The sequence below is a fragment of the Bombyx mori genome, chromosome 21 (assembly GCF_030269925.1).
Source record: "Bombyx mori chromosome 21, ASM3026992v2".
Lineage (NCBI taxonomy): Eukaryota > Metazoa > Arthropoda > Insecta > Lepidoptera > Bombycidae > Bombyx > Bombyx mori.
The window spans coordinates 11,454,715-11,481,850 of NC_085127.1; the positions used below are offsets into that span (position 1 = coordinate 11,454,715).

Genomic DNA, 27,136 nt, shown 5'->3' on the forward strand with positions numbered 1-27,136 from the left:
GTCTGAACACGAATATTATTCCGTTTCGAATAATTGTGATATCACGTGTTTTCGTCGGTAAACGAATTAACTTTTCTGAAAAACGCAGACAACAGTTGCTTATAAATAAAATGTAAAAGTAAACAGGTTTTTTTTGATCGTCTGTATAAATTATATAATTTAGCAAGTTTTTTTTTAAATAATACGTGGTATTCGTCTCAAATTAAACTTAGATTGGCCTGCATGACCAGATAAGATGGTGACAATTTAGTAGGAGAGTATCAGATCGGAGTTGACTGAAAATCTGTGCATACACCTCAGATACCGTTAGCGTAGCTCTACGAATCCTCCCGATCCATAAACGGTGCTTTTTGGTACCACAAGCACCGTCCTCGTCGAACCTCGACGGCTCGACGAGCGAATTAACCCACAGACACAGCCCCCTGACTTTCTCGCCGGATCTTCTCAGTGGGTCGCGTTTCCGATCCGGTGGTAGATTCTGCGAAGCACTGCTCTTGCTAGGGTCAGTGTTAGCATCACTCCGGTTGAGCCCCGTGAACTCACCTACTAGTTAAGGTTACGCTGAAATAGCCTCTCAAGGCGATCAGCTTAAATAAAATAAAAAAAGCGTAGCTCCCTTGGTGTTTTCTTTTATTTATTTTTATTTACCTGTAAAATCCAAGTGTTTTCTGTGTGAAAACCAATAAATATCTTTTTTTATATTCTGATATTACACATTATTTTGCGGTGATTAACGATACCTTTGGGATCAGCCAGCCAGAACAAGTTCATATAAGGTCGTTTGCATTTGCGCAGTGATTTGAGCCAAGAAAGATTCAAAAAATATAGCTAAATCCGTTTTGAATTAAAATGAAAAGTAATATAACTGGAACGTTCGAAAAATGTATCGAATGCTGACGTCTAACAATAAAGATTTACTCCCCGAATCCTGATCACACAGGAGCCAGTCACCGTCGACGCCCTAGACACGTCCTTACGGATCCATCGATCCAATAACCTTTGCGTTAGACGCCTTCAGCTCTAACACTAAGAGCAGGCTTAGGGACCTCGGTAACCGTACTCGTCGAACTCGACAAAGAGTTCGACGTGCAACATAACCCATCCATCAGTTCGCTGAGTTTCTCGCCGGATCTTCTCAGCGGGTCGCGATTCCGATCCGGTAGTAGATTCATTCGCAAAGCAGCTGCTCTTGAGTTGTTAGGTCTCCTTCGGAGGCGCTCGGGTAGCTGTTAGCAAATCCCACCACTCCTGGCTGAGCCTTTGCTCGCCCACCTGTCCTGGTAAAACTGGAAAGAGCTCCGGGCCACCAGTAATCCTTCAATCATAAAAAAAAACAATAAAGATTATTGAATTCGTTCTAGAACATTCTTGGAGAAGGACTTACTAGAGACAGCCACTTTGGTCACATTAGAGACGGCAAATATATTGAACTGGTGGTGCCACGGCCGGGTGCCGGGTGCTCCTCGACTGCTGCCACTAGCGACGTCAGGAGACGGGAACTGCTTACCTCATGCGGCGTCATTAGCGGCCTACGGCTTCCACGACAGATTGCTCGCTTTGAGGACCAAAGTACAGGCTCTACTGTCCGGGGAATACGGCGAAACTATAACGAGTTAGTTGTTTTCAATTTGTAAATAGAACGGGAAAAAGTAAGAGACATAGTTCAATTTCTGAACTAATAAGGAATGATATAGTTATAGTTATTTCTTTTTCACGAAAATTGTTTCATAAGCTCATTTTGAGCCATCAATCCCGCCATTGACCTAGGATGACGGTACCTACCGTACTATCATTATTGTATTGGTTTAATTATAATCACACTCCTTTAAACCAAGAATCATGGTTGATCCAAAGCCGAATTGATTCCCCCTGAATTAAAGACTGTGACGTACGTTAGAATACGTATTTAGTATTTAGTTAGACATTGAGAAAGAATACACTGTTTCTCACAATACCGGTGTTGGTGTAGAATTTGGCCCACCTAGGGTTAAGCGGTTACCGGAGCCCATAGACATCTACAACGTAAATGCCGCCACCTACCTTAAGACACAAATTCTAAGGTCTCAGTATAGTTACAACGGCTGCCCCACCCTTCAAACCGAAACCCATTACTGCTTCACGGCAGAAATAGGCCGGGTGGTGGTACCTATCCGCGGTGGTCCTACCACCAGTAAAATTTAATTATTTTAATTGAGCTTTGAGATAGGAAATAATTAAAGATGAGACGCTGATCAGGTGACGCGGTATCGTTCCAGACGCGATCCGGCGTCGCTGGCGCTGGTCTGAGAGCGCGTCGCTGTGCGCGGCGGGGCTGGTCCCGTCGGAGGGCGAGTGGGCGCGCGAGTGGCGCGAGGCGGTGGCGGCGGCGGCCCCCACCCCCCGCGCCCCGCACCCGCAGCACGCGCCGCACTACACCGGGCTGGACGCGCTGCACGTGCTCGCGCTCGCGCACGTCATGCGGCGCCCGGTGCTCGTGTTCGCCGACGTCGCTCTCAGGGTACGTACGCGCACGCACTTACGACATGATCACCACAATGAAGCTACTTCTTACTAATATTATTAAAATTTGTGAGGTCTGATTTTTTCCGGTTTTACAATAAAAACATTTTTTCATACACTATTTTTAATTCAAATTTATTAAATTTTATTTTCTATTTTTTAGTTGGATTTTCTATAAAAGCGTATTTTGTTAGTTTCTTTAAACTATTACATTTATTTTTAATTTTTTTACTTTAATTTCAATTTTGTCAATATATTTTTTTAATATCAAATTGTCATCGGTCTTTAATAAGTATACCAAATTTCAAGTTAATCCGACGTTTTGAAGGGGGTCCAAATCATGTTCAAAGATTCCGTTTCAAACATACATACGTCTGAAGCTAATAAAAGCGTATTAAAAACCACATCTTGATACAGAACTACAAATCGCTCTTATTCAATTAACAAATCTTGAACAATTAATCAATAACTGGTGTGAGACTAGTACCTAGCAGCTTAGGGAACCTAAATAATTATTTACAACGAAGATCTGATACTAAATGAAGACCAAACAATTTATTTGGCCCAACCAACATTGACCAGGATTACCACGGTGACCCGATAGCGCCGATCCCGTTCGGGGGCGTCTATCTGCCGTTGGAACTGGACCCGGCGCAGTGCAGCCGCGCGCCCGTGCTGCTGGCCTACGACGCGGGACACTTCTCCGCGCTGGTCCCCTGCGAGCCCCTGCCCGCCGCCGGGGCCCGAGTGCCGCTCGAAGACAGCGCTGGCAACCCTATGCCGATCAGGTACCGCGACCCGACCACACCCGATTTCATTGACACTTCTGATAGACTTTTTGGCGGGAACGCGAGGAGCGAATTTGTATGATTTGTTTTATTTTGTGTATTTTCACTGGTGGTAGGACCTCTTGTGAGTCCGCGCGGGAGGTACTACCACCCTGCCTATTTCTGCCGTGAAACAGTAATGCGTTTCGGTTTGAAGGGTGGGGCAGCCGTTGTAACTATACTTGAGATCTTCGAACTTATATCTCAAGGTGGATGGCGCACTTACGTTGTAGATGTCTATGGGTTCCAGTAACCACTTAACACCATGTGGGCTGTGAGCTCGTCCATCCATCTAAGCCATAAAAAAAAAGTGTTTCTTCAGGTTTAAATGTGTAATAACGGTGGTTTATTAACTATTTAATATCTGTGAAAGTGCACATATGTGGGAAAATGAAACAAAGCCCCTGGACGTAACTTCTCGGGATCCTCCAAAAAGTCCACTGAAAAAAAAATCAGTAAACGACCACCATTTTACTGAGATTATATTTCATCCCATAACATCTCATCTGACTACATTTCATTTCACTCTATTTTATAATTTTTCATAAAAATAAAACTGTAAATTAAAATAAGACATGACCTAAATAAAGGTCAACCTTACCAGGTCATAAAATCCCTTTAAAAAAAAAGACACTTCTGATTTAAATTTAGAAGAAAAGTTTTCACTGCTTATCTTGTTACAGGTTCAGTGTAGATCCAGGCGAAGACTTCCGCTGGGACGTGGAGCACGATCAAAAAGTTATCAACAACCTCCTCCCGGATGAATACGAGAGATCCGCCATGCTGGCTGCTTATTTAGACCTCGAGAGGGTTGAATGCGTAACGCAGAATCAACCCCCCGAAGAGCTAAGACGATCGCTGGACGCACTGTCGACTAAAAGCTCGAAACAATTAAATTCTGTCGCCAAACAGTTTGGCAGCATCGGCAGGTCTATGAGCAGTAAGATAAAGAAGAATTTCGGGTCCATGGCCAAACTGACTGGCAAGAGCAGCGGCAGTCAAAGTAATCCTGAAGAGAGCTTGGTGCGGAGGCAGTCGACGTGCGAGGTGCTCTGTTGCAGGGTGCTAGCCGCAAGAGCACCTGTGCAAGAAGAAATGGTCAAAAACTATCTCAACGAAGCATGGACGGGGTGAGTTAGCTACTCGCAAGGCGGGTCTTTTCAATTTTACTACATATTCTTGTTTCACGGCACAAACAAAAGAAAAGATTAGAGAAATTTATTTGTGTGTCCTCTATGCGTTCCTAACCCACTGGTCCCATTGTGATCAAACTTAGTAAAATCTGTTATCGGTACAGTAGATTGGTGGGAATAGGGACATATCTGGGATGTCTTAATGCTTTTATCAGGTTGTTAGAGATTTCAGTTTGTTGAATTGAAAATGACTTAGTTTTTACGAATATTATTAGGTTGGGGAAAAAGTTTCTTCGCATTTTTTAAGAAAATTCACAATATTTTTTAATATAGTTTATTTACATTTAACTAAAGTATGTAGATACCATTTTGTTCGATAACTTTTTGCCATCTTGTAGATAGGGACATGATCTCCATGATTTTGTCTATTTAGTGTTTCTTCAGGTTTAAATGTGCAATAACGGTGGTTTATCAACTGTTTAATATCTGTGAAAGTGCACAAATGTGGGAAAATGAAACAAAACCCGCTGGACGTAACTTCTCGGGATCCTCCAAAAAGTTGACTGAAAAAATCGCAGTAAATGACCACCATTTTACTGAGATTATATATCATCCCATATCATCTCATTTCATTTAATTTCACTCCGTATTATCATTTTTCATAAAAATAAGAATATAAATTAAAAATAAGACATGACTTAAAGGTATTAGTTACCAGGTCATGAAATCTCTTTTAAAAAAAAAGTTTATTTAATTCAGGTACACCGCGGAAAAGAACCGCAAGGAAGCGTCGCCCTGCGAGCCCGGGCAGCCGCGGTACGGCACCGGCAAGTCGCAGTTCTACGCGGAGGCGGACCGCGCGGCGCACGAGCTGGCCCGCAGCCACGCCGCGCGCTCGGGCCGCCCCGCCGCCGACCGCACGCTCTACCTGTCCCGGTCAACGTTCTACGTCGACCGCCCGCCCTCCCCGCGCCCCTGCCGCGCGCCCCTCTGCGCCTACTACGGCAGCCCCGCCAACGACGACTACTGCTCGAGGTGTGCGAAACTGCAGTGAGCGCTTCCGAACTTCTACACTATCTTATTATTATTAGTCGATTAAGAGTCAAGCCGCTTTCAGACTACGCTATACTATAGTGCCATATAGTATAGCAGCGTATACTTAGCCAATAATATATATAGATGATGACCCAGCTTTGCTCGGTTTTTTTTTTATAACGCCATCTTGTGTCTTTAAAACGATTAGTTGCCCTCAATTAAGAAAAATAGTATTATTATTCGCCAATAGATGTCGGGAAGAGTTGATTATTGAAAACACGAATAAAACAACATTTTCTGAAAATAAATCGTAGCTAGATCGATTTATCGCCCCTGAAATTCCCTGTATACTAAATTTTATGAATATCGTTGGAGTCGTTTCCGAGATTCAAATTATATATATACAAGAATTACTCGTTTAAAGGTATAAGATAAGATATAAAATACAGTACAGACGTGTCCATAACAATGTATGGTATGCGATATTGCTGTGCTATGAGCTATATACTATAATATGCTATTATATTTTAGCGTAGTCTGAAAGCGGCTTAATATACTTAGTATTTAGTATATATATATGTAATTAGTCTATTAATAATTAATTAAAATTTGAGCGCGTTTGAATTTTTTTTTTCGATGCTGGCAACATTGTTTGCGTTGAGCGTAAGTTGGTTACACTCAAATTTTATGATCTGTTCCGATCTTTACTATAGATCTGTTTGCCAGCACGTTTGTTATACTTATCGTTATTCATTTAATTAAACTTTGGTTAATTTATGTCACTAATAAATATCATAAGTATTTAGATTGTTATTTAGTCGTAGCGTGTCACGGTTTGTGTTTTAACCCACCATTAACTTAACGTTTATAAAACTGCAGATGTGATCTGTGCGAACCGCGTACTTTACCTACTGAGCTTGTCCCTTTTGTCTTTGAAGGAACTTAAAAAGTGTGAAAGAAAAAAAAACGAAAGACTTTTGATTGTAAAAAAATCGATGTGTTCAAAATATGAAGTGCCAGGTGTATGTGGGGGCGTAAATTTTGGACAATTCCAAACGAGTTACAGAGCTATGATTGTATACATATAGTGTATGTATTTATGTATATAAAAAGTATTAAGTCGTAATATATCATTGGATACCTTACGTCAGGGTTTTGATAATAAATCATTGAATGATAAAAGAACGCTTTAGTTTTGTGAAGTTATTTCAAATAAAATTATGAAAGGCACGTTGGTAAGCGCTTTTAAAAGAACCAAAATATTTTATAGTTTCTCCCGACTACCCCCACAATGGAAGAATTTGTTAAACATTCATTATATATATATATATATAATTAAATTAATTGGTGTCAGGGTATGAATACACTAACATCAGTAATATAAATTTTCGTAAATCCTCATATCTATTATATTGAAATTATATTAAAAACGAGCTTAGAAGTTTTCGTCCTTGTTTTGCTTAAAATTTATGAAAAGATTAATGTTTTTATTATTCTAGTCCTAATATTGTAATAATCTATAATAGTTACTTAAACGAAATCAATGCAACATTGAGAATATGGTACTCTATTAAAATTATAACAGAACAGTTGTTTATTAAAGTTAAACTAATTTATTATAAAAAAAAGAAGAATTATTCCAATATTACATGTAATCTCATTGTTCACCATAGCTAGTATCAGACTAAGCAAGTACGAATGTATTTTTAGATATTCTACATACTGTTGGTAGTTAGAACTAAATTAACTTACAATTTCTCATGAGTCATTGCCACAATTAAATATCTCACGTTTGTGTTATTCAAAATTCATTATTAAATACAACCAGAATGTCGCAATGTCGTAAATTTTTTCAATAATCTATTGTATTATGACGTAAAATAACTGTCTACATCGTCTACATCTAACTGTCTACATATAGGTATAAATCGGCGTCCTATATTCAATTTCAGTTTAGTCGCTCATGATATTTTGTTTACCTTATGTTTTTCAGAACAGTTACTTATTTCTCAATGTTGCCTAAGATTTAGTATTTTAGTTTTTTTTTCTTAAATTAACCTAGATTTAGGTAAGTTGTTTAACTTTAGACCAGATATCTCTAGTAATTGATATTTGTCTTCTAAATAATCGGTCTTGAAAATAAATAAAAGGTTAGTGTGAAGATTGAGAAATATCACTGCACCGTTGAATCTGTTGCGGTCCAATGAATATTTTGTAAACTTGAAGCCTTTTATGTTATTACATTAAAATTATATAATTGTCTCCTCACACTTGCGTTCGTTTTCGCCAGGTTGAATGGGGATTAATAAATCACAGAGAACAGAAGAATATATTATCTTAATTAAAATTAAAATTAACAAAAGGCTATGTTCTTATGGTGATACTACTCATAGCTTGCTGCCACTCATATTCAGTACAAAATTTGTACGTTTGAAAACAGTTAATTAATTTTTGGAATTTAATGAATATTTTTTGTAAACTGACAAACTATGATAACACAAAATTGTTCCAAATAAATTAAACCAAATTTTAACTGGCATAAAGTTGATTTTGTATGGACGAACACAAGTAATACTTCTTTTTCTCCTACCTACGCCGAAAGTTCGGTTTTCCTCCCGCTGTACAGGGAAGAAAGTGTAACTTTTCCTCCCTGGGTACTGACAAGTGCGCATGCGCGTTAGTGTCTACGTCTGCTCTCACGCACCTAAAATTCTCCGCCATTGTTGTGCTCGGGTAATTTGCAATATTGTGTTTAGTGTAAAAGTGAAATAAACAAAAGGCAATAAAATTTAATAGTGAAGTATTAAATTTTATTGCATTAAACAAAGATGAGTTCATCAGACAGTTCTTATTCAATTAGTAGTAGTTTATTTCAAAATTAAAAAACAGTTAAATTGATTTTTTATGAGGGCTCCGCCCCCCGTGCCCCCCGCCAGGGCTTCGCCCCTGGTCCCCGGCTCGGTACTCCACGAACTTTCGGCCTAGTAGGAGAAAAATTAGTATGTGCACCGCGGGAAAAAAGTAGGACATCTCATTCCGCGTGTTTGTATGTTACACGCGGGAGGAAATGTTCTACTTTTCTCCCTTGGTGCACAATGTACTATTTTGTATATTTTTTGTTCTTTAATGTAGTAAAATATCTCTGCTTTAAATATACATACAATACTATATGTCACAAAAACTATTAGCTTTCTTTACTGGTCAGTGGAATAGAATTATTATAAATAACATTCTTTGTTCTCAGCTAAAATGAGCTAAATGCTTATACTATACTATACATATTTATTCAATAATAGATTCTAGTCCAATAAACAACATGAATGTCGTAACCCACTGATATTGAGCTTGGATATTTTAAAGAGAAATACTTGTCTATTACCCATGAGAGCTGAAAGTGATCGATATTATGTTAAAAAATATTCTTATACTTATTGTAATCCTAGTATACTTAGATACGTACATACCTAACAAAATACCTGTTACTTATAAAATAATTATGCCAAAAGCAAAAAGTTATTCATGTTTCTAATTTAATTAGTGACATGTATATAGATTTTAATGATCTGTGAGATAATATTTTTATAATTAAAAAAATATGCATGACAAAAATTTATTTTTTCAGGAAAAAATATTGGTAGATACCGCATATCATGTTTTATTTTATAGAAATACAAATGATTAATAATAAAAGGTTTTTTTTTAAAACGAGTACAGAAAGTATCTCCTTTTTTTAATGAACATGTAGGGGAATGATACCCCGCCCCGCTTAGCTTATTATGCAGTTATAGTAATAAGCAATCACTATTGTCAGCCCTACAGTTTTAGGGTGTGTGTCCACCGGAGCGGAGCGGAGAAGCGGAGAAATATTAACCAATAAGATGGCACAAAATGGTTTTGCAATCTTATGATTTTGATTTTGTGCAATCTTATTGGTTAATATTTCTCCGCTGCAGTTTTTTTCAAACATATCTACAGTTTTGCTCTATGCTGGGGTTGGCAACCCTGTAAGCAATATACGTTAGTCAGTGGATGACGTGCAGCGATCCACCGCGGTCGCTGTCGCGAATAAACATGTAATATTAAGTAGTGTTTTATAGACCGCACCAATGAGGTTTCTGGAGGACAACTCAACCAACGCACAACAAACCTCACACACTAAAATCTCACAAACATACATGACAACAATGAGATTGTGGTATATGTTGGATTAAGTATTCATTTGGCATACCAATGTAAACACAACCTTATGTACCTATACCTACGCACTAAGTTCGGTAAATGAATGACATTGGTTCAAAATTGATTATTCAACGACATTGCCGATGCTTTTAGCGAAAGTGACCTCTTTCCATGAGAATGGCAACACGGTCTGCTTTCGAAGACACAGCGTCAACCATGCAATAAGGTAAAATAATAGATACCTCGGACATGTGAGGATCGTGATATGCTAAATGCTAAACAAAATACATATTCCTATAAGTAATATAAGTAATCAAATTAAAATTAAAGTACTTAACGAGGAAGCGAAATTGACATGTACGAAATGCTTCAACATTCGCTGAACGAAACTTGTTATCACATACCACATCTATAGAACCTCAGGTTGTTTTTTTGCCAGAAAGTATGCAATCATAAGAAAATGATTTGCAGAACGTGGCTTCTCTAATTCTTTCAAAGGCTGCTGGCATAGCTATTACACTTAATACTTGTTGCTGCTGATGTACCACAATAGTGGTGCGAATTTCCTGATTCTTGTTTAGTTTCACTTAATTTAACCCCATAATCAATTTCAACTAAATTAACTAAACATTGCGCTTTACCTCACATCACAAACCTCAATAATTTTAAGTTACTTTAAAATAAAATTTATGTATCAGAATATTATGAAATATCAGGAACAGACTAATAAGAAATACCTAGAGTCGATTGGGATGTATAATTTCACACCTTCGTTTTTATGTATTTAAAAAAACTGTTATTGTCATTATTGTTACTGTCAGAACGGCTTGTCTCCAAACTACTAAATCTTTGGAAGATGCATTTTGTTATTGTATTGTTTATGAAGTGAAAAACCTCTAGGTTTCTTCATTAAATATGTCTGGTGGGCTCGTAGATAAAGTTTACATAGGCTTAGATAACGCACCTGCCGCATTTGACATAAAAGGAAGGATATTAGGTCCCGTAAGTTGAATAGTTCTTTAAACGTGATTTTCTCATTTCTAGTCCGTTTACACAATTACGTGAATTATTTTCAGAACGGGACTAATTTAGAGTACATAAGATCAGAAACTGGAGTAGTTGCGGTATTGAAAGGTGATAAACTTGAACCTTTACATTTGGCGCTACACCACACTAGATCAGATGCATTAGCTGCAGCGAGGTCATTGGCGCAAAATCTTATTGAGACGATACGAGCGGAACTGGCACAATGGAGCGCTGCGCAAGCTGGAGGGCCTCCGCAGGCCATGAATGTTCCACCACCGACATTAACAACAACATCGGCTCCTCAACCTGTACCACCACCAACTCCCACAGCCGCATTGGCCACTCCGCCTACTCTCACGTCTACGGTGCCTGCTGTGATTCCTCCAGTAGTCAGTGTAGCTCCTGCACCTACTCCTCTGATGACAGTTCGACAACCTACTGTTCTACAACTTTTACCCCAGCAGCAATATGTGTATAACCAAGAAAACGGGCAGCTAATACCCATTGTACAGCCAGGTGTACAGGTTTCAAATACTAATTTCACATCACTGCCCATAGCTCAACAATTAGGACTACAGCAACCAAATTATGGAGCAACACAAATAGTTGATATTTCAAGTATGCAACCTGTTAACGTGACACAATTGAGGTTAAGTGGAGTACCATCATCCATGTCAATGCTACTACCAAATGGATTTACGTTTCCTCAAGCAAGTTTATCGACAGCAGACACAACTGTCAGCTCAGCAACAGCAACTCCCGTGGTATGTGCAGCACAAGGAATAAATTCCTCACAGAAAATCCTATACAGCTCTGATAAAGATAAAGATGTAAAATATCACATACAAGGAACAGATACTGTACAATGGACCGTGCCGGGATCACAAACAATGCTAATACCATACCAACAGTTACAAGATCTCAGTTCTTGTCAACAGGGCTTATCAAATTTACAACCTCAACAGTTTGTCTCTGTGAGTAGAAAATTTTACATACTAATTATTAATACTGTTTTATCACCATGACCCTTATTTTTCTAAGTACAGGCTTTCAACCAATTATAATCCTCTAATTATAATACTTTGGCTTTGATCTTGACCTGGATCACTAGATAAAAAAGTGTTATTTTTATTTTGAGATATGCTTGCTTTGAATAGTTATTTTGTTGAATTGTTATAATAATTATGCAGCCTTGTCCTATTACCCTATCTTTTGTGATTTCTTATATGATGTAAAACACTAATTTCTGTTTCATTGGCAACCTCCTAATGTAAATCTGACTATGCCAATAATTTTCACACTAAGTTTTAACTGCTTAGAAAAAATAACAAAATTAGCGAATAAACATATTTATTGTAAATACTAAGTTTGGAATAAAATGAAGAACGTTTTATATACGTTTATTTGCAGATCGCACCAGCAGGTGGTCTTCAACAAACATTACCATTAACTGCTGCTCAATTACAGCAACTACAAACAGGAACTATAATGCAGCTAAATCAGAAGGTAAATTATACAACGTATACACCTTAAATGGTAACGTTAGAAGATATTATCTGTTGTAGAATATATGCTAGATAATTACAATAATAAAATTGTATTTTCTTAGATTTTCATGTGTCATATACATAATTAAAATTACTTTTATGATGCAGTAGAAGTCCCGTAAATAATGATAATGCAAAATGCGAGATTAAACTGTAAGCGTAGTTTTAATTACAAACAATTCAACAAAAAAATTATAATGTCTCTTTTGCATAAAACTTAATTTGAAGCTTGGTTTTAAGACCTAAAGAAAAAGACTCTTAAATGTAGTTGATGAATAAAAAATTTACTCTGTATTTTAATTAAGTCATGAATGCACCAAAAACTGTGTGCGATCTTGCATTTATTGCAAAATAAACCTAGGAAAGTAATATTAATCAAACTATAAGAGTTGTTTTATCCCAATATATCTGATTGTTATACTAGATATAATTATCTGTGAATCTACACCACAATCTGATAATATTTCAAAAGTACATTACATTGGATTTTTATTTATTTATATTGAACAGTCTTTTCATGATCAACAAATATTGGCAATCAAATCTAACTAAATCATGAAGACACTATGTAGTTTTGTATTATATATTGCTGCAAATATCTATTCTATTTTCAACAGCCGATTGTGAGCAGTGGATCTTTAATAAACATAATATCGACTGGACAAGCGTCATCACCACAAGTCTACTCTGTGAGCATTAGGTTTATGTTGTCGTCTTCCTACGCACTGTATAATGCTTTCAGTTCTGGCTTTGGTGTCACTGTTTCTGTTGCTGTTTAAAAAGGTTTTAGAGAAAACAAACATCCACAGATTGATTATTTTTTTACATAACGACTAGCTCTATGCAATTTTTTTTTTATTGCTTAGATTGGTGGACGAGTTCACAGCCCACCAGGTGTTAAGTGGTTACTGGAGCCCATAGATATCTACAACGTAAATGCGCCATCCACCCTGAGATATAAGTTCTAAGATCTCAGTATAGTTACAACGGCTGCCCCACCCTTCAAACCGAAACGCATTACTGCTTCACGGCCGAAATAGGCAGGGTGGTGGTACCTACCCGTGCGGACTCTCAAGAGGTCTTACCACCAATGATCATTGTGCTCATGATCCTATAATACCGATCAGAATACAGTTTCAGAAACGGTCATGTACTGTGTTGCAGTATTCTTGAAGGTCAGATTTATTAATAAAGTTAAGTGTGTATCTTCATGACTGCATTGAGTAGATTAGGGGTTGCCCCAATGATTTATCTGTTCCGATAATCTAGATTCAATGTTTCATAAAAACTTCATATCGTGGGATGCTTGTTTTCTGTAAATAAATGTTTGTTCATTTCAGTCACATTCACGTTTCCAGCTAACTTTAATATAAGTAATTAATTTAATTTAAAATTATTTATTGATTTAGCTTTACGATAAAAAGTATTCGTACAAAATGTATGTATTACTAATTCAACATTTTTTTCAGTATTTATTCTGGGTTTTTTTTTTATAAAGAATGCTAAATTACACCATGTAGCAATAACTAATGGTGTCGGTTTATTTGTTGTGTTGATCGGTGTATGAGCTCATAGCTGACCTAGTACTATATGGTCACTAGTAGCCAATAGAGATCACAACGTTAATTCCGTTATTCACTGTGAGATATATTGATAACGAATGCTCAATTGTATTGTGTAACGGTTATCCCACTCTTCAAACACGACACGTAGAATGCTTCGCGACATACAGAGACTGGTAGTTTCCGCACCGACTACCTATCCATATAAATTTTTGAGGTTAGATTTTATCGTCGATCGCGGAAGTCGTTCGTGAACGAATGATTAATAGATATTACATTCATCATTCATCATTATCCTGCCCTTCTCCCAGTCACCTGGGGTCGGCGCAACATGTTTTCTCCTTCCATACTCTTCTATCATATACCATTTCTTCGCTCACTCCCCTCCTACCCATATCGTCTTTCACACAATCCATCCATTTCTTCTTAGGTCTACCTATTCCTCTAATAGATATTACATTAGAATAAAAAAATTGGTACCTCCCTACGTGATTTGAACACCGGCACAGTCGTATTGCTTAATGTCACACATGATCACGAGCAAATACTGCAGGCACAAATAGTCACTGTTGGTGTATAGTGTTACATTTTTTTTTCAAAACTATAATTTTTAGTGCAAACGTTTTCTTCTAGATCATTCTTTCATATCATCTTTCAAAAAATGTTGCAAAACTAAACCATAGAATATCAACCATACCCTTTATGTATTTTTTTTCGTCAATATTCTAGAATTCTTCAACGCCCACGAAAAACGCGGGAAATCAAGAAAGCCGAGGTCAGAAGCGATTATCTGACGGTACACCTAGTCAACTGCAATTAAGACCTATAGCACCAGCGGGGTAAGCTACATTAAACCTTAAAACACAGAATTAAAACGTTTATTTCAGCGAACAAAATGTGCAAGACTACAAAGGAAAAAACCCTTCCGGTAACGTTAACAGAACAAATTTTTTTGTCCCCCCAGCGATTGGCGTGTTTCTATACGAAATTTGTCATATACGGAACGCTGATGACTTCAAAAGGAATGCTTTTAATTCGAAAACATGTTTTAAAATTTCAAAAATGATAAAAAAAGTAAAGATTTGATGAGATTAAATTTTTTTTAAACAATTTTAAATGATTACGATTAATAAAATTTAAATGAAATTTTAAAACGTGCATCTACAGAACTCATCGTATTATTTCTCTATAGTTCGACTGCTACGTTACGTTTACGACGTGTGTGTGTCTGTCTGTGTGTGTGACTGAACCGATATAATGCTACAGGTCGCATGTAAGCCTGGACAAGAGCACGACCAGAGAGACGCGCTCGTGGACGGCGGCCGCAGGTACCTACATTGAAGATATGCTGTTTAACATTGTTCGCATTTTACTTTGAGATCACTAGAAATTCTATGTACGCAAAAAAGTTTTAGGAGCCACACAAAACTCCCGTCCGTAGATTCCTGTCAATTCAAATACACTTCAGTCCATCAAAATTCATCTTGCGTGATATTAAAACGACGTTGCTTTTCTAGTTTTTAATTGCAAGGTAACCTAAGTCTGGAATTATAATTTCAAATGATCTCTAATGCTGTTTACTAATTAATTAGGTATAAGATCACTTCCAACACGCGTTTAGCGTAGCTAATATATAATATATTGTTTTATTTTTGCGTGAAGCGTACAGTTGCGGGCATCATCACTGATTAAAAGTGAAAGAATACAGCTTTTCAGATATGAAATCAGCGGATGAGATATTTTTTGTTTGCTACGCAGGTCTATTGTCTTTCGTCCCACAGATATCCAATTAGGAGATGCAAAAGAACAGTTCCAGAGATACGTTTTAGCTCAACACTAATCTTTATTTCGCTCGAATACGGTCGGTTTTCGCTCATTATTTCTAGAGCAGTTGTAAGCTAGGTATCCTTTTCAAAAGCATCCCCAGCTCAGGCGATTCGTGACTTGAACGTGACCTGCCCATCGGCCCAGTCTGGAGACATTTCAGAACTACTCTTCCCGATTTTACTGTTTCGAAACCCTAGCGTACTTACATCTGTTATGAGTGAACCGAATTGTTAAACCATAAAGCGATAGCGTCATGAACTGTTTAGTGCTATAAAGATTCATTAAGATCACAACCTTCAAGTTTGTCTAATGATATTGCCGTAACGCGACGACAACGCTTAAGCTATATAGCGTACAATGTATAGTATCCAGAATCAAAAACTAAATAGCGAATTGCGCTGGCGTAAATTGAATATTTTATTTTATTATTTATTTCTTTGTCTTCTCAGTCGGACACTGTTGTCAGAGTGGTCGTGGTTGTGCTGACGATGAATATTCAGAAGCACCTGTTAGGTCAACCATGCTTCCGAGGACCGCCCCATTTTTTCATCTGTTGGCATCGAAATATTTAACAAGCTATAAACGCGATCTATAAAATCCACGTACTACGATTAAAGAAGTCCAAAGATTTGGCGTAAATAGAGTGGCAGTAAACTTTTCCGTTAATTCTCTTGGCTTTCGTTTTGAAAATAAACAAGAATTTTGGAGAATAATTTTCTCGGATGTTTTCGCGTAATTAAAACCACTTCATATAATTAAAACTATTGTTTATGGTTTAATTTTGCATTTATATAAAATTGGACGGTAGTTACACCATTATTTTTCAAATGACGAGTGACGTGCCTTAGTCTTTCGGGAGTATTAAAACAGTTAACCATTTGAAACGTCACTAGTAATAAAATTAATAACAATGAACGTAAAATTAAACCGTATTAATTAAATAGGTTTCATTATTGTCAAATTTCTTCATTCCATCGGAGACCACTATTCCTGTAATTTTTTATCGTATTATAAGCGTAAATCAGCGACGCGTTCTGCGACTAAGGATTTCTGTAGCTTATTGTATTATCATCAGGAATTTGAAGAGGATTGGAGCGAGCGTTAATTTGACATGAACTTTTTGGGTACAGATTGCGTAAATACAGTCGCGTACAGAATATGTTTCTACCCGAATAGCTGGTGTGGAGCTTGACAGGGCTGACTTCACACCGACCGCGGCGAAGGCTGGACGGACACTTCTAGATATATTTTTTGCGGTATTAAATACCGCCCACCGATAAAACATCGAATGCTGTATGATTATCTTAAGTTTTTGCAACATTACAGAGTTCTCTCCAGTTTTTTTTTGTTTTTTACTAGCTCAACAAGAAATACTGATAAATACGCTGAACTTATGAGCAGTGGGCCCAAATTTATTTAAAAAACTTTTCTTTTATAGGTTACCAAAAGGTTTTGATTGAAAACAATCCGGCTACGATTCAAGTTGCATGGCTTCCAGTTTTATTTTTGTATATATGCGTAAATTTCATGCGTAAATTTTTAACTGCGCGCGGTAATCCAAAACTTTACCTTTTTGACTTTTGGCGTAGAAAGTTTTGACGGAGAGCGAAAGCGTAATGTACTATTAATTGAGAAAATAATAATTGCGTAGTTGCGTAGTTGCAAAACGTCCGAATGAATACACACAATTTGCATAATTTTTAAACTTCCATCAGGTAGAGAAAACACGGTGGTCAGCATGGGAATGAAAATCAACCCTACACACGGCACCATCATACACGTGTCTTCAGGACAGCAGACTAAGTACGTCGATTGTTTGTTCAATAATTTTTTTTGTGGCGTATGATTATCTGTTAGCGAAACTTGGTATTAAAACCTTCAAAAAACTTATTTTCCTTCTCAGCGTATCAGCAACGGGAACTCAAGACGGCACCGGAATGTATATACGTCAAATCGACAAAAACTCCATACAGATTCAATCAAGCAAAGATAATCAGAAACAAGATCTAACCAAAGTACAAAGTACAGCTCAGAACGTGCAAATGATTACAGTGCCACAGGGCATGACCGTTTTGCAAAACCCGCTGAACATAAGTCAAATGCCAACTATGCTTGGACAGCCAAACAATCAAGTTTACATGATTCCCGCTAACCAGTCGAATCTAGTCCAAGGAGCATTACAGCCTGGCTTACTTGGACAACAGGTCTTGCAGTCCAGTCCGAATGTTACTGTGGTACAGCCAAATCAATTAGGCGTACCCGGAGGCGTACAGTATAATGTTCCAATAATGCCAATGAACATGCCCGCCAATTCACAATACATGCCAACTGGTTTAAGCTTAAATAATCAGCTATCGGCGCATCAGTTGAATGCGGCCTTGAGTGGCCACCAATTAAACCCTAACTTGGCTGTATCAGGAACGATACCTATCGTTCAAGCACCGCCGTCTTCGCCTTTGACGAATCCACAAATAGCGGCCGGTCACGCACCTAGTATTCCGCAAATAATGCCGCAAAACTCCTTCATTAACCCCACTTCGCAATATGGGAGTGTACAACAGCAATATATGATGCAAAATTCAGGAGCTCTCACCGTACCCAACAATAATGTGCAATATACTATTCCAAATACAAGCCCTGCGTCTGCAAATAACGGCAATGGACAAACTGTGGTGGGTGATACTGACAATACAAATGGAAGTGGCAATCAGACGACCTACATCACGTCTTCTTCTCAAGACAATGGATATTCGGTACCTGCTGGTACATTACAAGGATCGCAACAGAATTTCTCCGCCGAAGGCTCGACCGCAACGCAAGGGACGTACACTCCTGTCACACAAGCTAGTACACCGGGCTATGGTTCTACGAACGGGAATCAGGCTGGCTATATCAGTCAGACGTCAACGACGCAACCCCCAAACTATCAAACGAACGGCTCGAATCCTCCAACGCCCAATCAAAACTACACCGGCGCAACGTCGAGTCCTCAAACATCGCAATCTAACTTTTCTCCGTCAACAACGCCCGCACCCAATCAATCGTATCCAGGGCAGAATTTACAGAGCATGCAGAACGTCGGTTTTGCGCCAAATCAAAATCCTCAGAATCCTTACCCGAATGCGACGGGACAAAATTTGGCAGCTTATGCGAGTAACCAATACCAGTACACGAGCAGGCCTTGGTTCAGGCCCCGGTATGGTTCCCCCCAGGGCTCCCCGTACAGCTCGGGAGCGGGCCCCCCGCCGAACGGAGCCCCGATGCCAGTGCCACCGCCCTCCACCAACTATAACTACTGGCCGGATAGTTGAGACTTGGAAAGTTTTATATTCTTGGAAGACGACCAGTGTTAGGCAGATATATTGTAAACGAGACTGTTTTAACTACATATTATATATAAAATTGAAAAAGATTTAAGAAACATTTATACATAAATTAACATTTATAAAATGTAAAAATAAATTTAGAAAGATTATAAATAGTACTTAAAAACTTTTTGTATCTTTTTTCTACTTTATGCTTAAAATGTGTTGCTTTTTTTTCTTACGTTCTGTCGTTGTGACAGTTTAATTACGGTTAAAACATTTTTAACTCGTTTTACTTAAACAAAATGAATATTGAAAATCGTTATCAAGTGACGGCTTCCCTGTTCATGTTAAAAGAAATAAAGCGCAGACAAGAACACGTAGATCGGGGCTATGAGCTTTTGAAAAGAAAAGCTGAGGGTCTACGAATTAAAGGTAGACAAGTGGCCTCGGAACTTATCGCAACTCATGGGCTGTTGAGCCATAAAATGAAAGAAGCTTACATGTCACTAGCGGCTATTAAGTTTACAAACGGAGAATCGAATGCATTGGTGCTTGAGAATGTCGAGCAGGTAGTTTTGTTATTATAGCATTTATATAAAACCGAAGTGTAGTCTTCTTTCGATTGGATAATTATTTTTGTTTAGCTTAAATAGGCAGACTAGTCCAAAGGAGCAATTGCGCGATTGCCACTGCCCCTGATTCCTTAGTGTGAATATGTTAGTTACAGTTCATATTTCAAAACCGCTCTGTGAATTCAAAACCATCGTTGTTTCGCGGTAGGTAGTAAAATAGAGTTCATCCATACTACCTGAAGCCACTGCGTTCATCCAAAGTGCGTTTCCAGAGATCTTTTTTGCTACGTACCATCCGGCTTTGGAACGAGCTCCCCTCCACGGTGTTTCCCGAGTGCTATTACATGTCCTTCATCAAACGAGACTTGTGAAGATTACTTAACGGTAGGCAGCGGCTTGGCTCTACCCCTGGATGATCATTGCATACAATAGATGCAGAGATTCGACGTAATTGGGCGTTGCAATAGCATTGATGTGATAGCAAAAAATTGACGATTTCGAACAATATTTTTCTAATTCATAACTGAATAGGCAATCCTCATTTATGTTTAATTATTCTTCTTCTCCATCGCTCCCTCATTGCTGAGGATCGTGACTCCGTTTTAGCTTGTCGACTGTCAGCCTCCATCGGTTCCGGTCAGTTGCCTGGTGTAGTGCAGCGCTAAGTGGTCCGCTGGTTTGCTCGGAGATCTGGTCGGACCAACGTTTGGGGCTCCGGCCTCTAGGACGTTTTCCTTCTACTTTCCCAGTGACTTAATTATAAACCCGCCAAAATTTTATTTAAAAGCAACATATTAATTTTGACACTAGGCTCAAATACGTGTTCAGCGAATCACTGAGAATGTCTCGGGTGTTACGACGACGTACTTAGAAGCCGTCGAAGAGACAGGTGTGACTAATGCTCTTCAATACGCTGGCTTGGGCGCTGGTGGTCACCGCACCAGTGAGGCAAAGAAATCATTCAGAGAGGCCGTGCATCTTGTATTGAAGCTGGCATCTTTGAGAAAGACCTGCGTGCTACTGGACGAAGCTATTAGGATCGCCTGGAGGTGAAACGGCATTTATTTTGTGCAGATATTAGAATGGGCTATAAACCATCGGCTCCATACGTGGTAACTTTAGAGTACAATTAAGGCGTCGGTTTCTTAACTGAAGGTAGGTGACGTCATTGATTTTATAATGGGCTACGATGGTCGCTATTAAGTGTTCGCCTCGACGACCCGTCGGTCGGGCGTCATCGGGGTGGCGCCGTGAGTCTGGTTGTAGTGTTGACCGCGGGAACCCCACTTCTCTGACCAGGCTCTGGCCGCGGGAGGAGATCCGACATCGGATGTGAGAGTACAACTATTAAGTACGCCCGACTATCTACTGCAACTGGATAAGTATCATCCATTACCTCATTGTTTTAAAACTACTCGTAGTTATCATAAATGGTGCTCACGACATATGTATATCATACGGTTCATATTAATGCCCGTGGTTTATTGACATTCTAAAGTATTTACGGCATGGATACAATTCATGTGAATTCTTTTTATTTATTTAGTTTTTAATGAAAACAATTTTATGCGTAATGTTGCAGAATGCTTTGGTCTCTTTGGCGTCGAACTCGCATTATTTTTCCGTGATGTACCTTCGGCTGCCAGACTTAAACTGGATATTTCTTGTTAAATTGTTTTTAATCATTTTAGTTCCTTCAGAGGTGATGAAGACAGCGAAGCAAACAATTCCAATTTAAAGACGCATTTAGAAAAAAATCTGTTGTCGACTCTAATCACCTGTTTTGTTTTATTTAGTTAATTTTTTCTTAATTATTGTTTTAATTATCACTTAGTAAATCCCCCCCCCTCCCTGAATCAGCGCTATACGAGTAGTACCTAATGGATTTTATAGTAAATTTTCGTTTTCATAGGAAAGTCAATGGAATAGAAAAGGTCATTATGCCTAAATTGCGTAACACAGAACACTATATACTAGTCGAGATAGACGAATGCGTGAGTTCAATTCGATATAAAGATTTTCATTTTAAAAATATTTGATTTACAATTATTGCTATTAAAACAACAGGAGAGGGAAGAATTTCATCGACTCAAGATGGTAAAAGCTAAAAAGTTAAAAAACAAAGCAATGGCTGTACATAAACCAATTAATCGACAAGGCGGTGGTGAGTCCAATCGTTTATGCTAGATTTAATTAAATTCCCATTCTTAGTATTAGATTCGAGCGAGGTCGGAGATTTTTTTAAAAGATTTTATCTTTATTTCAATGACAAAAATATTATACGACACAGAAAAGAAATGATTGTAGAGTAATATCGCCGATGAGAAACCTGCTATAATGCCAATATACCTTAGCCACCGGTGACGCCACAACTCCCCAAACGAAGTGACATTACAGTGGATCTGTGTGCTTAGTGCGAGTTTTTTAACGTTCTCGATAGCGTAAAAGTTAGCTCATATTTTTATGGAATGGGATCGTTTGCGTACGTTTGTCGCTAGGGGCGTTGTTCCAACTACATACAAAATTGGCTTAACTTTTACGCTATCGAGAACGTTAAGAAACTCGCACTAAGCACACTTATCTTTAATTGATAGTTACGCGATTTATACCTAAATGTAGGATTTGGTATTACAAAGCATTAGTTTTAAACGAAACGTGAAAAATATGTTTTCAAGCTTTAACCTCTTTTGGTTATATTTCGAAGATGTTGTATCTGTGTTGGATGGCAATTTAGTAGGTAATTGTGAACATACCTTTAGTTTGTTTTGATTGATCATAAGGGAAAAATAATTATTTTTGCAGATCACAGTGTATTGGATAGCAAGCCTTTGGTCCTGTCTTATGAAAAGTCTTCGGATGTTCTAATGAGCGTTTTACATCCGTGTCAGTCGTTGACCTCTTCGAGTGTATCTTTTGGAGACTGCAAGCCAATTTGCTACCCTCATAATTGGGATGACGATGATTTATTATTTTAGACATCATATCCACATATTACAATGAAACATCGTAGTGCACAATAGTATAAGTATTGACTTGTAATACTTAATGCATTATAATTATTAATTTCAACAAATATGTTTTTTTTTTATGATTGAGGGATTCTCACTGGTGGCCCGGAGGCCTTTCCAGTTTCACAAGGACAGGTGGGCGAGCAAGGGCTCTGCAGGAGGGGTGGGATTTGCTAACAGCTACCCGAGCGCCTCCAAGGAAGACCTAACAACTCAAGAGTAGCTGCTTCGCGAATTAATCTACTACCGGGTCGGAATCGCGACTCAGTGAGAATATCCGGCGAGAAACTCAAATGTTCTTTAGGTTAGGTTAGGAATTTTTTGCCGAGTTCGACGAGTACGGTTACAGGGGTCCCTAAGCCTACTCCTAGTATCTGAGCTAAAGGCGTCTAATGCAAGGGTTATTGGATCTGATGGATCCGTAAGTACATGAAAATATAACGTTCATTCATTATTGTTTTTTTAGTGTACTTACATATGAAATCGCCCCATTAGTAATTATAAGTACATACATATAACACAATTATGGGTATTTAGAGTACGTACTTGTCATTTATCTCTGTGATAAGCGTCTGAAAGCCTAGTTTTTAGTGTTTATCGGAGTTCTGATATTATGGAATTAATGACACAGCCTCCTTAAGAAAAAATAATTGCATTGAACGTTGCTATTCCTTTCGTTCGTCTGGAACCCTTGATTCGCGTCAAAGGAGATCAACACAGCCCTATGGGTTCACTATTTGCCTCACCATCAGTAATTAATACGTATATTTTTGGCGGTTTGATTTTATTAAACGATGTATCTCCTTCATTGTCTAACTCGCTTGAAGATTAGTCACAGATGAATTAAATGCTCTATTTAATTTCAAAGACGCCCTTTGAGAATTATTATAAGATTAATAGAAAAATACTTTATACGCTTTGTTGCCAATTGATTAGACTGATCGGTGAAGAACCACGATGTCGTTTGAGAGTACTCGCGAGATCTTTGTTTTGACTATTTCTTCAATTCTATGTATTGCATCCCTTTCAATATGTTATGTGGATTTCTTTTATAAAAAACATTACGAGGAATACGAAAGCTAAAAAGCTTTTTATGCTGAGCCATTTAAAAAAAAGTATAGTATACATAAAAGTAAAATATGCACATACGACAAATTTAATGTTAAATCTGTACAATATCGTAAATCTGTACAATTTTATAGGTAGGTAGGTACGCAAAAACTCGAATTCATTAAAAATAATCGTATACGTCACAAATTATTTTAATGCATAGTTAAGTAAGTTTATATTTGTAGAGCTCTTCCAAAAGAAAACAAAAATGAATGCGAACAAAAATTACAAAACCCAACCATTGTCGAGTCTTTCTTCCATTGGTTTAGTGAAATACTGACATCTTCGGAACTTTTCTAAGATTTCACCCTGAAAGAATTATTATTAAAGGATTATTATTCGTAATTCTAAGGCTTACCACACTAATTTTATTCATAAAATAGTGATTAAACAAACCGGGCCAGTCTTCTTGGCAGTTTCACTATAGAAAGTAATTGCGCTAGAGCCCGTACCGTAAAGTGGATATTTCAAGTGCATCTGTAAACAAAATTTCTTACAATGCATACTTAACGAAATATTGTTTAATTATATATTTTTTTCTTTATCGAAGTGTCGTTCGCAACCCTGCCATTTGCAACGTGTGTTAAAAAAGTTGTATTTAACTTGGCACAATAAGGTAAACTTGCATTGCGTACTTCTAAAAATAAATTTTAAATCTTCAAACTTAAACGTTCGAAGCCCTGATGTTCTCCTATTACGTTACGTATCTATTTAATATACAGGGTGGCCGGAACATTGACGTCCAAAAAAAAAATGTATGTCCCTCGTGTCGCGGGGTATCCAAATCACCCCTATGTGTATGTTCCGCGATTTTTGATAGTTTTCGAGTTACTTATGATTTTTTTTCAAATTTTTCGAGAATTTTCGGTTTTCGGAATAATTCGGTTTCTTATCCTCTGGGCTCATCTCGGCTCATTGTTATCGCAGGAAAAGTTGCGCCCACGTTTTTACATCTCAAGATCCGCAAGAACAGATCGCGCAAAAACTAAAAAAAATTACCTCAAAATGCTTAGATCTTAGCTTTCCTGCAGTTAATTTTGGTTATTTAACAAACAAATTAACCTTAAGAATGGGGGTGATTCGGATACCCCACGACACGAGGGGCCTAAATTTTGTTTTTGGACGTCACTTTTCCAGCCACTCTGTATAAGTTGGTAGGAAACGTATATAAATAAACCACTTCGCCCAGACACCGAATGATCGAACCAATGGCCTCAACTGAAACACCTGTGGCATCTATCATGAAGCCTTATAGCAGAGGTCAACTTTGACCGGAATTTGACCTGTCCTGCTATTTCGTACCATGAGCGCGGGAAATAACTAGCCAGCGATCGACCACGTGACCCAAGCCGGTCAAAGGTCACGTGAACCCTTGTAATATAGTAAAGGTCGGAAAATGTACCACCGACTGAAGGTAATCGAAATGTTAATCAAATTTAATTAGTGCACAATTAGATGTTGTCATTAAAATGTTAACATTCTTATCTGCAGCCACTTCCAAATTTCGAGGCTCGAACTCATCTTTGATGTAATTGGCATCGTATTCCGTGCAATATTCAGAAACGGGTTGTGAAGTAGCCAACTCTTCGATGACTTCATCTAGCATTTGTTCCCAAAAGAAGTCCGTGAGCATACGCTTACGTATACCTATAATAAATGTATAAAAAAAAGAATATTAAACAGTATAAATCAGATGAACAGTCAACTTAACGGATCCACTTCGATAAAGCGGCACGACACGAGAACCCTCTCATCGTGGCCGCCGGTAACTACATTCCCGATCCTGCAGAGAGAATGGAAAGCAGTCGACGTCTCCCCAAACACGTCATCTCGGATCCTCCCGATCCACTAACGGTGCTTTTAGGTACCTCAAGCACCGGTCACCGTTTTCGTCGAACCCATCGCTTGTGACGAAGGGCTCGACGAGTAAATTAACCCTCAGACACAGCCCACTGAGTTTCTCGCCGGATCTTCTCAGTGGGTCGCGTTTCCGATCCGGTGGTAGATTCTGCGAAACACTGCTCTTGCTAGGGCCAGTGTTATCAAGACTCCCGGTTTGAGCCCCGTGAGCTCACCTACAGTTAAGGTTACTCTGGAATAGCCTCTCAAGGCTAGCAGATTAGATAGGGAAAAAAAAACGGATTCTGTATTTTCGCCCTAAATTTAGTCTGTAATAGACCATAGGCATCACGGCGTGCATGACGATAACTTGAAACGCATCTAAGTATTGAACTCGAATTTAGATGCAATATTTAGTCTAAGTTCTACTATTTAAATTATAATGCGGCATTGCTTCGTAGCTGTCAGGAGCTATAAACGTTCATACCAAATTTAACGGGTATATCCAGTAACCACTCAGCACCGGGCTCGTTTGGTCAACTAGAGTTATAAGAAAAATGAAATTCTAAATAGGATTTCAGAGGACAGTTAAGCAAGTAAGATTATTTACCTTCTGTATGGGGAGGTCTTTTTGGTATTTGATAATTTTCCCGCATTTCGCTGCCAATTCCCGGAACTGTTCGTCCATCTTGTAATATCCAGGGTCGACTGAAGTTCTTTCCCTTTCCATAAGCAGATGGCTCTATGGGATATTTAGGGTGGAGCTTAATCCTTTCCAATGGTCTGATTCGAGGTTCACTATCTTCATTTTCTGGTTCAGGTAAATCGGCTTGAACACTTTCATGCGTAGCAGCCTCCATGGTTTTAGAAAAATGTGCCACTCTTTATTAAATTTTAATATTGCTGAACTCAATTACCATGGAGATTAATAACAAAGACAACGATGCCATGCACAGGATAATTAAAAATATATTCTGTGGATATACTGTGGTTAGACATTCCGTAGTAGTAGTATCTTATTCCTATCATATCTCATCTTACTTTTTAGGGGCTACAAATAATTACCCAACACTTCAATTCCAGGAATATATTGTTTCGTTTCCTCTGGTCAGCTCCTCATCTCGAACTAATCTTCGGGTTTTGTAATAGCGTTTGGAAATAAGAACCTATAGAAACCTTGGCTCGGATAAGTATTTTACAGCATGCTTATGCTTATCCTTGGTAGGTCGCGACACTTAAACTTATAACATATCTAAACATAGTTTCGTTTTAGATTGAAAACTTCTGGATGCTTTGGCCTAAAGCTGAGAGGTGATGGTGTATTTTAAGGTGAATTTGTTATTAAAGTAATTCCCTCTGGTGGATTGCAAGTGTATCTATAGCCACTGGCAGCTTTCTCTACATTATGCATTAGTACAGTCAAAATGCTCGCCAAAATAAATAATAATAATTAATTATTTCACGTTAAATATAATATGCTTATGAATTGCGTTGTTTAATCAAACATCGACATGTTACTTTTATTGCTTTTGTTGGCGAAATAGCATACGACCCACCTGACGGTGAGTGATTTCTCGTGCCCATGGGCGTTAGCAATCTCAGAGGCATAGCTAAGTCGCTGCCTACCGCTGAGTACTTTCAGCAAGTTTCGCTTGAACAAGAAC

At 38.2% G+C, this 27,136-nt stretch overlaps 4 protein-coding genes across 5 annotated transcripts in view; 3 read left to right on the forward strand and 1 right to left on the reverse strand.

The window, feature by feature from the left end:
- The window catches only part of LOC101745728 (OTU domain-containing protein 7B), a 30,471-nt gene extending 21,287 nt beyond the window's left edge, over nt 1-9,184 (forward strand). Inside the window, exons 5-9 of the mRNA XM_038018474.2 lie at nt 1,362-1,612; nt 2,256-2,497; nt 3,082-3,287; nt 4,010-4,456; nt 5,219-9,184. Coding sequence (XP_037874402.1) covers nt 1,362-1,612; nt 2,256-2,497; nt 3,082-3,287; nt 4,010-4,456; nt 5,219-5,513 — 1,441 coding nt within the window. The 3' untranslated portion in view covers nt 5,514-9,184. The remainder of the gene's footprint in view (nt 1-1,361; nt 1,613-2,255; nt 2,498-3,081; nt 3,288-4,009; nt 4,457-5,218) is intronic.
- Nucleotides 9,185-10,095: 911 nt separating this feature from the next.
- LOC101745727 (mucin-5AC) lies at nt 10,096-19,127 on the forward strand. 2 transcript variants are annotated; one of them, XM_004929661.4, is made up of 8 exons: nt 10,096-10,675; nt 10,750-11,673; nt 12,110-12,205; nt 12,864-12,935; nt 14,538-14,647; nt 15,075-15,136; nt 17,351-17,438; nt 17,539-19,127. In XM_004929661.4, exons 1-8 carry the CDS (start codon nt 10,589-10,591, stop codon nt 18,944-18,946), a joined length of 2,847 nt encoding a protein of 948 aa, XP_004929718.1. In that variant the 5' UTR covers nt 10,096-10,588; the 3' UTR covers nt 18,947-19,127. The 2 variants fall into 2 exon arrangements, with proteins under 2 accessions (XP_004929718.1, XP_004929719.1); XM_004929662.4 differs by lacking the exon at nt 12,864-12,935.
- Nucleotides 19,128-19,210: 83 nt separating this feature from the next.
- Nucleotides 19,211-22,536, forward strand: LOC733120 (vacuolar ATP synthase subunit D). Its single transcript, NM_001047067.1, is given in 5 exon segments — nt 19,211-19,512; nt 20,326-20,564; nt 21,428-21,509; nt 21,583-21,679; nt 22,318-22,536. Coding segments are annotated over 5 exon segments (858 nt in total). The 5' UTR covers nt 19,211-19,245; the 3' UTR covers nt 22,491-22,536.
- A 1,233-nt stretch (nt 22,537-23,769) lies between these two features.
- LOC101745971 (uncharacterized) lies at nt 23,770-26,438 on the reverse strand. Its single transcript, XM_004929663.5, has 4 exons — nt 26,083-26,438; nt 25,111-25,280; nt 24,030-24,110; nt 23,770-23,942 (listed from the first exon to the last, which is right to left on the reverse strand). The coding sequence occupies exons 1-4, from the start codon at nt 26,330-26,332 to the stop codon at nt 23,859-23,861; spliced, it is 585 nt and encodes a 194-aa protein (XP_004929720.1). The 5' UTR covers nt 26,333-26,438; the 3' UTR covers nt 23,770-23,858.
- Nucleotides 26,439-27,136: the final 698 nt, after the last annotated feature.

Excerpts from the sequence above, each read along its gene's own strand:
- LOC101745727 (XM_004929661.4), top strand. The coding sequence starts at position 10,589 with ATGTCTGGTGGGCTCGTAGATAAAGTTTACATAGGCTTAGATAACGCA. Across the intron at positions 14,648-15,074 it reads AGACCTATAGCACCAGCGGG|GTCGCATGTAAGCCTGGACA; the intron begins GTAAGCTACATT and ends ATAATGCTACAG. Across the intron at positions 17,439-17,538 it reads TCTTCAGGACAGCAGACTAA|CGTATCAGCAACGGGAACTC; the intron begins GTACGTCGATTG and ends TTTCCTTCTCAG.
- LOC101745971 (XM_004929663.5), bottom strand. The coding sequence starts at position 26,332 with ATGGAGGCTGCTACGCATGAAAGTGTTCAAGCCGATTTACCTGAACCA. Across the intron at positions 24,111-25,110 it reads AAGTGGCTGCAGATAAGAAT|ATGCACTTGAAATATCCACT; the intron begins GTTAACATTTTA and ends TTTTGTTTACAG. Across the intron at positions 23,943-24,029 it reads CTGCCAAGAAGACTGGCCCG|GGTGAAATCTTAGAAAAGTT; the intron begins GTTTGTTTAATC and ends TAATTCTTTCAG.